The following is an 18,021-nucleotide window of genomic DNA, read 5'->3' as shown; positions in this document are numbered from 1 at the left end:
AAGGAATAAAAGTGTAATCACTGTCAATCATTGTATGTTTCAAAAGAGCTGGCCAGAAGATGCACTGCAGGCTGTGGCCTCTCGTTTCCTGGAAGACGTTGAAATGACAAACACTGCTCGTGAAGGCTGTATCAGCATGTGCAAGAGCTTCCACACATCCACCATCGATCTCTCTGCACATTTCCTTTCAGAGCTGCAGCGCTACAACTATGTCACACCAACCTCCTATTTGGAGCTTATCTCTATGTTCAAACACCTACTCCAGCGCAAAAGAACGTAAGTCATTCTTCTGTAACTCTGTAAAGGGCTTTACATCAGAAACATTGACTGGTTTGGTTTGAATAATTGGGTTTTGTCATTTTGCCAAGTGAATTCTTTCTAAAATAAGCATTATTTCTGCCAATAATGATTTCAGGGAAGTCATGAAGCTGAAGAGTCGTTATGAGGTTGGTCTTCAGAAGCTGGAATCGGCTGCCACACAGGTGTCCACAATGCAGGGGGAGCTGGAGGCTCTTCAGCCTCAGCTGCGAGTTGCAACTAAAGAGGTGGAAGAGATGATGGTGGTCATTCAGCATGAGTCTGAAGAGGTGTCCAAGACAGAGAAGGTGGTCCGTGTGGATGAAGCGGAGGCTAATGAGCAGGCCATGGCTGCCAAGGCCATTAAAGATGAATGTGACGCCGATCTGGCGGTTGCTGTGCCCATCCTGGAAGCTGCACTGGCTGCTTTGGACACACTCACCCAACAGGTTTTTTTCTTGCTTTATAAACCACATGAAATGGTTATAACATTAGATAACTCGCAGAATACATTTTTGAGAGATAATTTACAGTGCTTACCCCCTGACCATTGAAGATATAGATGACTTTCTTCTTTATTAAAAATAAATGAAGATTTTTAGCTGAATTTGTGGTCTTTGGTGAGTAGTATAGTTTAAATCAATGGTCAACCTTTTTTAGATAAAAAAGACGTATAAATAAGTCCAAACCAATCCCTGTGGCTCCTGATGATACACTAGGATGATACACTTTAATCTTTAATCCATAGCCTAGACAAACAGTTCTCGGCACACGCACAAATGTATTGAACATGAGGCTTCCAGTTGCTTGGCGATGTATGCGTTCAGGGGTGAGGTTATTGTCCAAGATGCTATAACTGCTATAAATTACACTCGCACTGAGTGCACGCTCGGCCATATGTCATCAAAAGACCGGAAACTCACACTCACAAGGCTAAGCTAATACATTTGTAAACAATGTTCAATTTCCTACACAAACCAATCGATTCACAAGACATCAGTGTGTTAGCTGGAGCTTTGTTTGAATATGCTTATTTTTAATCTAAAAAAACTGGCTAGCATTCACTGCTATTATATGAATCACCAAAAATCATGGATTCAGCTAAAATATTTTGTAATGTTCTACTGAAGAAAAAAGCCACCTACATCTTGAATGATCTAAGGGTGAGTAAATTAACAGGAAATTTTCATTTTTGGGTGAACTATCCCTTTAAAATGATTAAAACACACACACACACAAACACGCACTCAAAAGATGGTCATCAATGAACAATCAAACACAAATTACTGTACCTTTTTCTGATCCACAGAACAATATTATTTGTTTTATTTTGTGAAATATCACTTTAATTAATAAAAACTAGTAATGTCTTTTGATAATACTACCATTATCTAATAAATCGTTTTGTGTCACCCTCTATAGGATATAACTCTAGTTAAAGCCATGAAAAATCCTCCAGCTGGTGTCAAACTGGTGATGGAAGCCATCTGCATTCTTAAAGGCATAAAACCAGACCGAATCCCAGACCCTTCAGGTTCCGGCAAGAAGGTTGAAGACTACTGGGGCCCAGCAAAGAAACTATTAGGAGATATGAAGTTTCTCCAGAGCCTTCATGAGTACAATAAAGACAATATTCCAGTCAGCTACATGAGCATTATTCGGAATAAATACATCACCAACCCAGACTTTGTTCCAGAGAAGATCCGCACGGCCTCCGCTGCTGCAGAGGGGCTCTGTAAATGGGTCTGTGCCATGGACTCTTATGATAAGTGAGTCTGAGTTAAGCTAAAGGTCAATGCAGAAAATTGGTTTTAAACCAATTACAACATTTACAAAACATTCAATCATATGGATTTTTATTAAAGGGGAGGTCCACTACGAACATCTTTAAATGTAATATTTTCGAAGTTCATTGCAAAGGGAGACATTGGCTTTTACAGAGTTAGCTTAGCAAAGCCTACAGTTAAAAAAGTTTGGGGACAAAAAAAACCATCCAGGCTAGTGAGATCACAATAGCTTCAGGTTACGTGCATTCACCACATGTATACACCCCGCACAGCAAATGTAGCAGAGAAAGCTAAAATGCCATCTAAATGTTACTATTTTCACAGAGCTTGGTCTGTTTTGTATTCGGTCTTCCAAATGATACAACACAGAAACAGAAGTGCTTAAAATTTAATTTTAATTATGTTTCAGAGAATTAAAAAATATATATAGCTAGCATTTGACAAAGGACAGCTCCAGAATCTCTCCTAGTTCTGTGATTTGACACTTGTCAGATTTTATTTTAGAGAGCAGGCATGAGGTTCAGCTGTGCCCTCTGTGTCATTTTCTGTCTAATTCAGGCACAAAACGATACCGCTAACAGCTACACTGGCTGACAGTGTTTACACAGCGCAAAAGCTCATGCTTGAAGGCGTGTGGCACTTTTCCTGGTGACGTGGAGCAGATCCGCGAATCACAGCACATTAAGTTAGCTGGCCAATCAGAGCCTCTTCGGGGCGAGTCTTTCATAACTAGGAACTAGGAAATATGACAGTTGTTTTCATGTGAGCTGAGCAGCTGTATATAATTAAAGTAAGACATATAAAAAATTATTTGATTTTTTACAAATGAAGCATGAACATACATTGCTTTGCATCTTATAAACACAACCACCCCTTTAATTAATTGGTATTTGTCCCTTAAAGTGTGAGAAATAATGTGAACTTAATTTAGAATTCAGGACATCATCAATTAACTCTGGATCTTATGTGGCTATCCAATAAATAAATTTATGGTGCAAAAATGTATTTTTGTCTTTGACAGAGTGGCAAAGGTAGTGGCCCCCAAAAAAGAAAAGTTGGCACATGCTGAAGAGAAGCTGAAGGTGGCCATGGAGAGCCTCCGGAAGAAACAGGCTGCTTTGAAGGAGGTCCAGGACAAACTGGCAAAACTGCAGGAGACCCTGGAAACCAACAAGAACAAAAAGGCTGACCTTGAGAATCAGGTATGCAGAGGACAGCAGTCACAAAAGAGTCCACACAAGACTCTGTCATCAAATTGTTAACTACTGTTCCTGAAAGCTTCTGTTTTACACCACATTCAACTATTTTTTGTTGACATTCTTTGTAACCTCTCCTCCAGCAGAACCCAGCCCTGTTTAAAATGTCCGCTTTTTGATGGATGTTTATTTAGGAATTTAGTTTGTGTTTTTACATCAAGAGGGGTTAAGGGGATGTTTTCCTTTTCTTCCTTGTTTACTTTCCTTCAGATCATTTTTACGTTCAAACTTTGAAGTTGCAAGAGTGAAGCCTTTGTTTTCTAAACCCACACAGAAAACACACAGGGGCACATGCATACGCACACACACCCTGTTCTCATTTGTCTGTGGAGACTGCCTGTCAGTTTAGCGTGTGTTTGGGTAAACCAAGCATCACCAAGGCCCCGCTGCCGTTTTCTGCCCTATTTCACTTCCTTTCATGTTCCCCTCTTCTTTTTTCCCCTCGTCTCTCCATGTTTGTAATTCAGGTTGTCTGTTTTCCCTATTGGAGAGGAGAAATTGTTTATGCCATGCTCTCTCAAGCATGGCCAGAATCAAGGCACTTGAATGCATTGAGGCAAACCTGTTATGCTGTTCCTAAAGCTCCACTGGAACAGTCTCTTTCAAATTGTTTTCTCACTTTGGGATATGAGTTCGAAAAAACAGGAGCTATAGAGGAATTCATCTCAAGGACCATAAAGTGTCATGATGTCGAATGAATCAATGTCACAAAGAATTAGTGAAGTACCATCACAGAGAGTGAATAAGAGGATTGGATTGTTCAGAGATTGTGCTGTCAGATTCATGCCCAAGCACTGATTTCCCATCACTCTCTGCAGTAGCAGCACAGGCTCACTTTGTCATTTCAAACAACAACAATGTTTCTCTGGTGGCTAACTGGGATTTTAAAGATCCATTTATCTGTGAACATCAAAGAAGCCCAGCACTAGCGAATCAGACATTGAATTAGATTATTACAGTAGATATTTGTGTTGTAAACATTCCTTTATTGTCACAGTTTTTGACATAAATGCAGTCAGATCTGATCTTCTTTGTCTCATGCGTATAAAATAGCTCATTCTCTCTGAATACATAAGGCAGCCATTCTTACTCTGCCTTGTTTTTGGTGTCAACAGCTGTTTTAGCATGGTTTTTCAATTTTAGTAAACGTGCTAGTGCTTTTATGTCACGTAAAACTGTGATATGATGACATCTGGCCTTTAGTTGATACTGTGATAATCAACTAATATGCGTCAAGAAATGTTACATATACTGCTTTTCAACAAGTTTGATATCATAATATTCGGTGTCATTCTAACGTTCTGATTTGCTTCTCCAGTAACATTTCTTTATTTTCCATTTTGGAAATGTTTTTTGAAGAGTAAAAAAAAAGCAAAGCTCTGTCATGAAACTATAAACATGAACAGGCTGATTGATCCTAACCAAAATGCTTCCAACTGCACCATTCAGCCCAGCTCCAACTATGCATAGATCTGCTTTGATGATTTTATGTTCATTTTGTCTCCAGTAGCAGGGTGTTTGTGTCCAGTAGCAGTAGATTCTCAGACAGTATGTCTGTGCATATACTGGCAGCAGCTAGGCATGGAGCTACCACTGATAATCAAAGCAGCAGCAGCAGCATGGCAGATTTGTTCCGCCAAGATCAAATACATCAAAATTGTTTATATTTACATACATACATATATATATATTTTTTTTAACCGTACTAATATCTCCAAGGGTTGTCATGAAAGAATAGATTTATAGACAATAAATGCATTATTATTACCTTTTTAGCAATGAAAGTATGAATTACTTTAAAATCTTACTGAGACCAAACTTTTGAACTGTTAAAAATGTTTTCTTCTTTTTCTATAGGTGGAGATGTGCAGTAAAAAGCTAGAGAGAGCAGAGCAGCTGATTGGTGGGTTAGGAGGAGAGAAGTCCCGCTGGAGTGAGACAGCATTTAACTTAGGTCAACTCTACAACAACCTTACTGGAGACATTCTCATCTCTGCTGCCATAGTGGCCTACCTGGGCGCTTTTACTTCCAGCTTTAGACAGGTATGCCAACACATACAAAAATGCTCTTCACCCAACAAGCCATCAATAAACATTGTTCATGTCTTTACAGATAATGTTGTCAAAGCATGTACACATGTGCATAACCAAACTGACAATATTTGCTATGCAATGACATAAACCAATTTCACTATTAAAGGTGCAGTATGTAAGTTTGACACCCAGTGCTTGCTATTACACACCTGGTTCAAAACATGCGCAAGTGCAGGTTGCCAGATTAACGACATCAACGGAAGTGTGCCAAACTACTGAGGGCAAAGGCTGATTTAAATCATGATCTAAATAAAAACAACGGCACGCGATAGAAGGAATATTTTTCATATAAAAAATACATTTTTGTTTTAACCAACACCTGAAATTTATATTTTAGAATTTTTTTGCAGCTGAACTACAAGATAAACTGACAATGTTTACCTCATGTAAACCTTGTGTGTTTTATTTAGTGTTAAATGCTAATAATGTGAGTTTGAATGCCATTTTACATGACATTTATTGTTATACTACTGAAAACAGCAGCAGTTAGTTCACCTCAGATCTTTATAATAAAATAAACCAATTGAAATTGAACTTTAAAACTGTGACTCCTGTGCAAACCAACACATATCAGTGATTCAGCATCTACATTTAATAATGTTAAAGATATTTAATATGTATTAATCAGATTATAAACCTTACCTTTTCATTGGAGTGCAGTAAACTCTAATTATATGCGTATCATTTCGGAGTCTGCTACTGTCCACCAGAGGTCGCATTTTAGTTATGGACACAGTTTGAGAGCCTTACTGAATGAATTTAATTTTCCACCAAGGCAACCCTGGCTGCTGAAATATAATAGTCCTAACTGTGGGCGGGTTAAATAGAACCAAAAGAAAGTGACTGTTTAAGCACGTACTGTAATGTGCATTTTCAAAGCATAATTAACTTACTTGTTTTTTAGATTAACACGAATGTTCACTTATTATATTTTCTAAATTTCTGCAAACATATCATTATATATTATTATTATTATTACTTATATTTTATTCGACCCAATATTTGAACATAACAACTAACTTAAATATAAATTAGGTGTTTATTAAGGCAAAATCGTAGTTAATGGTTTGTTAGTGCTTAGAAGTGTGACCTAAGAAAAACCTTTAAAAATATTTTCAAAGTGAGCTGTAGAGTCACTGAAATTTGTGAAATTCTCTTTGCACAATTTCCAAAAGTTTCATGTTGGTTATTTTCCACATTGACCAGCATGTCACTGTTTCTTGGTTGAAATTCTGTAAGTTCTGCTTCAGTAGTCACTAAATAGTAAAACAGTAAACAGTAGCCAATGTTTTTCTTCATAACTGTGGCATATTCATGTAACCACACCTTTATGGGTATTCTTCATTTGTGAGTTCTTTTTAGTTTGATGAAATCTGATCATTTACTGTAAGCAAGAAAATGACCAAGCCAACACTGCTATTACTATGAGTATGACATGCTATTTTCCAAATACAGCATGTAGCTAAATCTAGCAAAATCCTGGAGTTATTTTACAGCGTAGGAGTGAGTCTATTGAACAATGAGATACATCTGGGACAGGGTTCATCTGGCAGAAGCATATTTGTCTCTGACACATAACCTTGAGTCTTGTTTGAGTTTGACTGTAATGCCAGTAAAACTCCTATTCGTATGCAGCGCAGTTTATGTGTCTCAGGTGGAGTGATATTAAGGTGTTTTGATATCCTTTCTATAGGCATTATTTGTGCACATTTGCCCCCGTCAGCTGGTTACTCTTAACAACAGAGCAGAGTCCATAAAAAATGAATGAACTCAGTGAAAACACTTTTGTACAATATACCAGGGATTGCTGGGTTGAGTTTGAAACAGCACTCAGGGAACAGAGAGTAGTTTAACTTTAATATTTCCCTTCTGTGAAAGCAATATCTTTTCTCCCAACAGAGATTCTTTTTATATAAGCTTTTGTGCAGGTGCATGACACACAGCGTATTACCTTTGTGTGCTGTAAGTCGTTATTAGATTGAAACAGAAAACTGAGATATCAAAACGATAACAGTGCTGTCCGCAATATCATTATAAGGTTGGAACTAATAGATAAAGTTAAAACTATGGATCTGTGTTTTCAAATAACATTAAAAGTTCTTAGATGTAGAGTTATCAGTAGACTCAGTGATCAGTGGATGTTTCGGGATCAAACTGTCTAAAGCATGTGGTCGTGTTGTCTTTCCTGTGTGTCTCTGTTTCTGATTTCTACAGCGAGCTACAGAGGAGTGGATTGACATGTGTAAGTCAAGAGGAATTCCTTGCTCCAAGAACATGTCACTGATGAACTCACTGGGTGAGCCGGTAAAAATCCGCAGCTGGACCATTGCTGGACTTCCTTCAGACAGCTTCTCCATTGACAATGCAATCATTATCTCGTGAGAGTTTCTTTCTGTTAATTTTGTTACTTTGTGTTTGACTATTTAAGTGTCCCATTTGTATTAACATATTTTCCACAGCATCAGTTGCATTTTATTAATCGGATGAATCATGCTGTGCCTTATATTTTAAACAACTTGTATAATGAAATGGGGTATATGCACAGCTAGTGTTTTTCAGCCAATGATCAACTTCCAGTGAAAGCTTAATGTGACTATTTTCAATTGTATAAGGTTCCTTTTACAGCATTGATGTTGTAATATAATTACAATACAATCAGTTAAATAGACTTAAGCATTGATGTAGTTGTTCAAGCGTAAAACCAGACGAAAGACCAGTAAGTGTAACCACTAGCACCATCAGGATAGGCAGGCGAGCGAAGAAATTCCATTGAAAATACTGGGGTAAAATAAACTGTCGTATTTTAAACACATGGCAGGGGAAAATGGAATTCAATGCAGTGCTTCTTGTGCTTTCTGAAACCCAATTTATATTGCATATATATATATCAGGCAGTGAGAATCACTCATTTTTAAACAAATCAGACCTTAAATGTGTAAATTTTGTAATGGTAAGTCAGTTCACCGGAAATTGACAGGGTTGTCTGTGTGCATATACCCCACATAGACAACCCTGAGCAAAATCAAAAGAGAGACTTGTGCCAAATGAGAGACATGAGAATATTTGCATACTGTAAATACTACACACCACTATTTCCAGTTTTGCTTAGAAAATTGATTTAGGCTTAATGTTTCTTAATGTTTGGGCTTAAACAATCATTTGAAGGTTATTTTATAGACATTATTTTAAACTATAAACTATAGCATACTGACCATTGAAATCATAAACGATTCTATGGCTGTCATCGAATGGCAATACATTTCATTCTTACACAAAAACAAAGCACTGAAGATAGTAGTCACAATTTTGACTCATAATGAGTCATAAAGTGGGAGGTTAACATTATCTGATAGCAGCATTATTGCCTTGTGCTGCTTGTTTTCTGGAAAATACACACAGGATGATATTATCCTCATTTTGCAATGTAAATGTAAGCTAGCCATAAAAATAAATATTGTAAACAAAAAAATAGAAGAACAGTATGAAAAAAAAGTAAAACTTTTTATATTTAAGAATGATATATGAAATAAATAATCAGTATTATTTCAAATACCAGTTTGCAAAATACTGTAAAGCCGCAAAACTGACCAAAGAGAATGAAATCAGAATCCTCAGACTATATATTTAAAATGTGGATGAAGTAGGCTTCAAAATTTAATTCTTTTAAAGAAGTTCAAGGTTTAAGAAACCATAGAGTCCCAAAACACAATCATTTTCTGAGATTTTTTTCCCCCTGCACTATCTAAATGCAGTTTTGATGAAGTGCGGCAACAAGCTTCTCACTATTCTCACCAGTCAGTCTCTGCAAACGCTTAATCTATTTCACACTTCACACTGGATTGCTCTTTTTTAATTAAAGCTAAAAGATAGCACAAACAACATGTGCAGGAGATATATATTTGCACTTTGCATACTAATATCAAGTTTGGACAAAAAAGTTTTTTTTTTTTTTGCGTTCTATTTTGTAATCAATAGTAAGCATATTGCTGTAACAGATCAATAGAGGAAATTAGTACAGTATGATAAGTAGTTGTGACCTTTAAAGAAGTTCTTGAGTAGAGGAATAATTAATTTGTTGTTGGTGAAATATATTGTGATGTACTTAAATACAAGACCTGAGGATTAGTAGACATTTTTGAAAAGATTGAGATGATGTGTCACGTACTGGTAGGTCTTGTTCGTGGAAGTTTCTTGAGATGTTTGTTCTCTGCAGAAATGCAAGGAGGTGGCCCTTGATGATTGACCCTCAGGGCCAGGCCAACAAGTGGCTGAAGAACATGGAGAAATCCAACAGTCTCCACGTGATCAAGCTCAGTGATGCCGACTTTGTGCGCACACTAGAAAACTGCATCCAATTTGGCACTCCAGGTTAGAAATATTGACAGCTTTTTTAAACATGTCATATTACCATATGCAATCAAGCAGTTTTTATAAATGGTTTTGGTCCAATCAAAAAATGTTAAATTAACAAAGGATTAACAAAAAACTAATTGTGCAATACCAATATATCTCCCCAGGGGTCCCCCTCTACCATAAAAAAAAGCACAGACACATCAATTAGATCCAAACTAGTGAATGTTACCTGTTGATAAATGCACACATACTCTCGTTTCTACCTAGAACAGAATAGTTCCCTCTGTATATAACATATGAAGCCTGAAAGCACAATTACAATCTAATTTTGCACTATTTAATGCAAGGCCAAGGGGTGGGCAATCACCACAACATGAGATATGCAAATGAGCAGAGAAATCTGGCCTTAGGTGTCAGTGCTTCTTTTGTCTATTGTTGTTTTGTTACCTTTCTCCTCTAGGAGTTGCACTTCACTTATTAAATTATTTTTGTTGTTATTGTTTATTTATATATTATTAGGATTTTTGCACTCTTTTAGTTCTCTACGTCCTGCCTATTTTTCTTGTGAATAAATATTTAGTTATTATTATTCTTATAATTAGTAGTAGTATTAGTAGTAGTAGTAGTTATTCAGTTATTTTCTTTTGTATCTTCAATCATCCATCTTTATTGTTTTGTAGTGTTGCTGGAGAATGTTGGGGAAGAACTGGACCCCATACTCGAGCCCCTGCTGCTGAAACAAACTTTTAAACAGGGTGGCAGTGTCTGCATTCGGCTGGGTGACTCCACTATTGAATATGCACCAGATTTCCGCTTTTATATAACAACTAAGTTACGAAATCCACATTATCTACCTGAGGTCTCCGTCAAGGTGAGGCTGCTTTATATATGAAGACATATACTTAAGCACACTACATGCATGTAAAGATTTTTCTGCTTTTAAACAAAATCACATAGACCTTCTCATGTAAAAAAAAACATAAAAACAGGATGTTGTTAGTCATATTAAACATGGAATTAACAAGTAAAAAGCACTTGTCTATACTTGCTAGATGAAAGGACCCAGGTTACAAAAGTTTCTTACCAAGTCAACTTTTTTTTCAAATCAAATATATACCTGTAGTTAAGAGCTGTTTTCTATTTTCATATATTGTTCTTACAATTTATTGTGATAGCAAATGGCTAAATCTTTAGCAGCAGTTTCATGATTAGTGTCACATATTTCTTCCGAAATCATGCTAATATTCTCAAGAGATTCAGAATTTGTTTTATTATTATTATTGAAAGCATAATATTTTTGTGGAAATGTGTATATCATAATTTTGGGGATTTTTTGGGGGGGTCTTTGATTCATAGAAATCTCAAATTAGCATAACTTATTTAAAAATTTTAATTAACTATTAGTTGGTTATTATATGGTTATATTATATGGTTAAATGTTGTTTACAGTATTTACTTTTCTCCTCTTGGTATTGTTTATATATTCATTCATTTATTTTGCTTCAGCTTAGTCCCTTATTTACCATGGGTTGCCACAGTGGAATGAACATCCAACTATTCTGGCATATGTTTTACTCATCGGATGACTTTCCAGCTGCAACCCAGTATTGGGAAACACCAATAAGCAATCATTCACACACACACACACTCATACTTTAAAGGCAATTTAGTTTATCCAAATCTGAACTCCACACAGAAATGCCAACTTGCCCCGCCAGAACTCAAACCAGCAACCTTCTTTCTGTGAGGTTACAGTTCTAACCACTGAGCCACCATGCCGCCCTTATATGCATATTTATATGTATATTTATTTTGCAGTTATTCTCTTATAAGCTGGAGTCTATGTCATGACATACAGTACACACAATAGCAGCAAAAAAATAGAATATTTTGGTTGTTGGAACATTACTTATTATACTTATTCTGTCATAAAATCACAACAAAGTCCAGAGGAACCAAGAGTCCACATGAGTTTTGTTCAAACTAATTGGTAGGTGGGGCATTTCTTGGCCACTAATACAACCAAACAGTTTGCAAATAAATACTATTTCACTCAGGTTTCCTGATTAAGGCTCCCTTTTTGTAACCTTGACTGAACAATAGAATAGTCTGTGTATTAAACTTATTGATTTAGTCGGTTGCTTTGGATGGTCTATATGCTGAACAAAATGTTTTTACTTTAAAAAATTATGTTTAAAAAAAATGCTTAAAATACCTGGACTCTAAATCTACCTCCTTTATAACAACCTAACACATCAATTTCCTTTTATCCTGTTCGCAATAGAATAAAACAAACGATGCTGTTGAGGTAGATTAGAATAATCATTCTTCATCCAAAACCGTGTTCCACTGCAGACTCACTCATATCACAGCCATTAATCAAAAAAATATTAGGTCTGATATTAGCAAACAGTCTTGTAGATATGATGTAGATTGTAGATTTTGTAGTTGCTTCCATAAACTTTGTCATATCGTAAAACCCGAAATCTGTGAGCTTGGAAAATAAAGGTCTTCAGGGGCTCTTGTAAATCGTAAGCACAAGGGTCTGGTCTGATTAAAAGCGTTATTGCAGAAAAAGCAGCCGCCAGCTCTGTCAGTGCTTTTTCTCCTGTTCTGTTCAGGTGACCCTGCTGAACTTCATGATCACCCCAGAGGGGATGCAGGACCAGCTGCTGGGCATTGTGGTGGCCAGAGAGAGACCTGACCTTGAGGAGGAGAAACAAGCCCTCATCGTACAGGGAGCTGAGAACAAGAGGTACCACCCAGAAACACAATTAACCTGACACTTGAGTCCTGTGGGTACCTCACTTTAAATATTGTCTCTAAAAGCAAAACAAGTAGAATCCCTGGGAAAATAATTTTCTCCTTATGACGTGAGAGCAAAGAGCAGGATGACCACGATGCAGTTATGTAAAAATAATATTAATAATAAACTGCTTGCGTATCATACATTAGTATGTGCTTAACCATGTGCTTCTCTCTCATTTCCTTGTAGACAGTTGCAGGAAATAGAGGATAAAATCCTAGAAGTCCTCTCTGCCTCAGAGGGCAATATTTTAGAAGATGAGACGGCTGTCCAGATCCTCTCTTCTTCTAAAGTTCTAGCCAATGAGATCTCTGAGAAACAAGCAATTGCTGAGGTTACTGAGCTGAAGATTGACCAGACACGCTTGGGCTACACTCCCATCGCCATCCACTCTGCAATTTTGTTTTTCTCCATTGCTGACTTGGCCAACATTGAGCCCATGTATCAGTACTCTCTAACCTGGTTCATCAATCTCTTCATCATGTCCATTGATAATTCCCAAAAAAGTGACCTTCTAGAAGAAAGGTATGCTGTCAAGATTTTATTTTTACATGTTGTCATTTTATTCTGGTTTATATTGGTTATGGCAGGTAGTTTAGTGTTCGGTGCACAAAAAAGGCTACAGTACACTCTCAGAAAGAATGGTACAATGTTGTACCAAAGGAAGTACAAACCCTTGTCACTGGGGCAGTACCTTTTTATGGAACAAAATTGTACCTTAAGACAAAGAAACAAATTATTTACCATTGCAGTTAGTACCTTTAAGGACATAATTTGTACCATGGAAAACCTAAATTTAACCTTGGTTTTTAAAACCTGCTGATACAATGTTGTAACTTTATCAAATGTAAATTGATAAAGTAAATATAAAACATCAAATGTATTTAAAAAAAATGTTTTTAAAAAAGTTTCTAGTGTAAATGCACCATTTCTATTTACAATAAAGAATAAAAATGACTTTAACATAAATCAAAAGATCTGTGTTCGCTAAACAACACTTCACAACTAACTTTTCAGCCCGCGACCTCCAAAATAACAATGCCAGTAACTTACCACCCCCATTATCCTCGTAGGTGCTTATAAATATGCAAACTTTGCTTGCACACAATGACACACACATGCTAAAGGCTTAAGTCTAATCTTGGTGTAATTTTGGAGACCTCCACTTGGAGACCATCCTTCATGTTCAGTCGTGGCCTGTATGTATTTTCAATGTTGTAATGTTAAGTTTAATCTAGTGCCATAAAATCAATCTGCTGCATCTGGCATTATTGCTGTGTCTTTAATATCATTTTAAATCCCCAGGGGTCACAATCCAGTGAAAAAAGATTCAAAGGCAGATGGCTTTTTATTTGCATGTTGTTGTTTTTAAAGTAACTATTAACTACTATTTTGATCTTCTGTAAGTTATGGATGAAATATGTTAATTCTAATTGTTTAATACAACTATTGAATTTTTGGAAATCACTAAGTGACCACCCCCCTCATCGCCCCGCGACCCTTCGGGAGGATCCTTTTGGAATATTGCTCAAAATTTCATACATGTTCAATACAACTCTAGAGGCGGAGATCAATTTAAAAAATATTTGTAATTTATTAAGTACAAATTAATAATTTCATATAATAATAATAAGGGCCCTGGGTCGCATAAATGTGTCCTATTAGTTATACAATGCTATCCCAGAGGACACATGAGGTGCTCTGCATGTGTCCCTCAGAACTAAAGGCCTATTTTATAATTACAGAAGAAGAAGGCGGGTTGTCTCCCTGTCAGATTTTCTGCACTTTCTGTAGTTCCCCTTTTCTGCACAGAAGAACTGAACAGTTAAATGCACATGCCTCCATAGGCCCCAATATGTTTTCATAAAGGGTAACTCATACAAGCATTCCACTCTCAGCAAGCATGTCTAAATATCTGGTAACACAGGAAATCAGAAGTGAGAGACACACTATTTTTATTTTTTTTGCTGCATTTTTCTTTTCAAAGATAGCGCCTTCTGAAAAATGCTTCATTAATATGCAAAACACATCTCACTCAAAGAAAAGTTTCGGTTAACATCATTTGGCAGAGCATACAAATAAAGAGTAAAAAATGACTGTAATGAAAATGATTTAACATATCTTTAGGCAAAGCATACACAACATATTTCCAATAAAGAATAAAGGACAACTCCAATGAGAAATGGAAAAATGAATTCTATTTTCTTACAGTTTAAACCCCCACCTTGGAAACCTCTGGCTTAGGTCATACTGAACTTTATTATATGGACAAAAAAAACATCTGAAACAACCACTGAAATACCTTTTTTATGTTCAGAAAGGTTTTTTTAAAAACAGGAGGCTCAAGAAATGATGACAGCATGTTCAGTTGAAAGCAAGCTATCGCTTTTAAAGGCACCACAGGTTTCAAAGAGACTCTGCATGAGTTCAGTAATAATATAGACATGCAGCATAGGACGGAATCTTAAACAAAAGAATGTGAAGATATTTTTCCCTGTGTGACTATTTACTGTCAGCAAAGTCTTACTTGGGCAGTATGGTGTTCTGATTTGAGTTTGATAGCTGATAGCTGTGGGAATACTATGACACTTCAGCCCAGGGCGGAATCCTCTGGTTAAAAGAACACAGTACCAATTCTCTGGAGGAAAAAGTCCCAAAAAGTCATGTCTTTAAACTTAAAAGAGTGTTCTTAAAACTATTTTTATTTAAAGTGACATGTACAAAAATGAAATGACTGCTGTTCAAGATTCACTTGGGCAGTAGTTTTGTTTTTGTTTTTTTACTCCAGGAATGTCAGTTTTTAAAACCATGCTCATCTGACCATTAGTTTTTTGTGTGATTTACTGAATAAAAACAATATTCCACTTTATATTAGGTGGCCTTAACTACTGGTATGTACTTGCATCAAAAAAATAAATAAAATGTACATACTGTGTTCATAATGTATTGCAGAACACTTCTGGTGCTCTTGAGGTGGGATATGGGTAGAGTTAGGATTAGATTTTGTAGCATGGGTAGGTTTAAGGGTTGGTTAAGGTGTAAGGGATGGTCAACAGTGTAATTACAAATGTAGTTACAGAAACTAATTAAGTAATTACATGCAGGTATTTAATCATACTGTAAGTGCAATGTAGAAAATGCATTTACTCAAAAACAGGGTATTCGCGGGGTCTTAAAAAGTTTTAAAATGTCTTAGATCTCAAAATCACAATTTTAGGCCTTAAAAAGTCTTAAATTTACTGAAATATTGTATTGTAGTTCTTAAATACTTTTTAAGCAGATTTTAATATTGCTTTGTTTAGGTATTGCTAGCCAATGTAGCCAACACCATATCTCCAACAATCCATCTCAATAAAACTTTAAACTTTTTATTTAAAAAGGAAAATTTTTAACCATTTACCATAATGATTAAATTATTTTCCTTACAATAACATTTGTTTAAAAGTTCTCCATGCATTTACTGCTGAAGACATCAACCTGGACACATGGTTGGGCATACATTTAGTTTATTATAACTTTTAAACATTTGTTAAAACTTTTTTTCTTTTTTTTACTTTTCAGAATGTTTGTTGGGAAAAAAAGGTGTATGAATGCAAGTATAGCTTGCTTGTTTTACACAATATGCAAAATATTTTGCTAAGAAATTTGTAAAACATTTTAAAAATTGGATTATTAATTCATTATTGTATTATTAAATGTATTAAATTCTAATAATTTTTTTATCTTTTCCATCTGGGCCATTTAAAAAAATCCTTAGTGTTTGTCTATTTATGAGTATGACCCAGAACAAGTAAATTTTAACAAATGATTCATTTCAGTGTCAATACATATTAGTTAAGGTCACCTAATATCAAGTAGGACCCAAATAAATAGCGTATTAATATTACACTGTAAAACCCCAAAAGTTAGGGTAACTCAATCCGTTTGAGGAAACCGATTGCAACAAACCATTTAAGGTCAAAAACTAATCCTTATGAGTACTTCCATTTGAGTAAATGAAGCAATTTGAGCACAGTAAAACCCGACAAATGAAGAGAACTCAAACCAACTGAATACTGTAAAACCCAATAAGTTAAGGCAAGTCAAACCATATGAGGAAACCAATTGGTACAAACTATTTGAGTTATAAAAACTAATCTATATGAGCACTGTGAACTTACTCCATTTAAGATGATGTAATATGATATTTACTTTACTTATTACCTTCAACACTGAGTTCAAAACTCTTTTCAAATGAGTTGAATTAACTTTCAGTCAATTTTGAGTTAACTACACTCATTTCATTTGATAAAATTGACTTGGGTTTTACAGTGTAAAATTAGCTTAGATGGGACATGTTTACATTTACTCATTTAGCTGGCACTTTTATTCAAAACAACCATGAGAAGTTTAGGTTATTATTTATCTATTATGTATTATTATTTATTTATTTTTAGACAAATGATTAGACTGAAAATGATTGATGATCATTAAAGTGAAAATTGAAAAATTTTAGTGAAAATTAAAGTGAAAGCTAAGTATACTGATGCAATCCACTGATGGTTTAAAAATGACAGAAAAGGAAATATTCATAGAAAACCTACAGCTGTCATACTGTTTAGTACAATTTTGAAGGCTTATATATTATATTTTCAGTGTACTAACACTTTGGTTTCTTAACCATTGTGAAAAAACACTTTCAAAATGCTTCTCATTGAATGACTTCTACCACAATTCTTCCTCTATCTAGACTCCAGATTCTGAAGGACCATTTCACGTACTCACTTTACTGCAACGTGTGTCGCTCTTTGTTTGAGAAGGACAAACTCCTCTTCTCCTTCTGCCTCACTGTCAACCTGCTCAAACACAACAAGCTTGTGAGTAACTGCCTCCGTGCACCCGCACACAACTGTGATTTATCAATTCAATAAACCTGGGCAAGACAGTGCTTCATCTGATAAATAGCAGATAAAAGAATGAAGAGGTTACTCTCACACAAGACATCTTAAGGTTAATGACTTGAATGCATCAGTCTGACAACGTTAATATTGTCACTATTTCAAATGATCCTGTAATATTTATCCACATAAACACTAGTTTAACCAATTTAATGGAACTGTTAGGGATTTATACATGTTCTCTACACTGTAATCCCGAATAAGTTGACAAAACTCAAAAAATTTGAGGTAATCAGTTACGTCAAATTTTTTAAGTTATGAAATTATCTATTTTAAGTAAACAGAAACATTAAGTTTTGAGTTTGTTGTACTCATGCAAGACACTTCACCTAACTTAAAATACCCAAGTTACTCAGCTTATACGTTTTAATTGCAATTAACTTAATTGTTTTAATTTTTCCAAACTTAAAATACTTAGTCACCCAGCTCATACATTTTAATACCAATTAACTTAATTGCTTTAATTTCTTTCAACTTTAAATACTTAAATC

The 18,021-nt window shown here is 35.5% G+C and overlaps 1 protein-coding gene across 1 annotated transcript in view; it reads left to right on the top strand.

Annotated features, from left to right (window-relative positions):
• The window catches only part of dnah7 (dynein, axonemal, heavy chain 7), a 109,427-nt gene that overhangs the window by 64,599 nt on the left and 26,807 nt on the right, over positions 1–18,021 (top strand). Inside the window, exons 43-53 of the mRNA XM_685051.8 lie at positions 47–276; positions 416–746; positions 1,720–2,066; positions 3,106–3,286; positions 5,198–5,383; positions 7,649–7,812; positions 9,648–9,802; positions 10,468–10,658; positions 12,409–12,542; positions 12,783–13,118; positions 17,323–17,449. Of these exons, the coding sequence (XP_690143.4) occupies positions 47–276; positions 416–746; positions 1,720–2,066; positions 3,106–3,286; positions 5,198–5,383; positions 7,649–7,812; positions 9,648–9,802; positions 10,468–10,658; positions 12,409–12,542; positions 12,783–13,118; positions 17,323–17,449 (2,382 nt within the window). The remainder of the gene's footprint in view (positions 1–46; positions 277–415; positions 747–1,719; positions 2,067–3,105; positions 3,287–5,197; positions 5,384–7,648; positions 7,813–9,647; positions 9,803–10,467; positions 10,659–12,408; positions 12,543–12,782; positions 13,119–17,322; positions 17,450–18,021) is intronic.

Source organism: Danio rerio, chromosome 9, assembly GCF_049306965.1.
Source record: "Danio rerio strain Tuebingen ecotype United States chromosome 9, GRCz12tu, whole genome shotgun sequence".
Classification (NCBI taxonomy): domain Eukaryota; kingdom Metazoa; phylum Chordata; class Actinopteri; order Cypriniformes; family Danionidae; genus Danio; species Danio rerio.
Note: the sequence above shows the minus strand (reverse complement) of the source record. Positions and strands in the feature narration are given on the sequence as shown.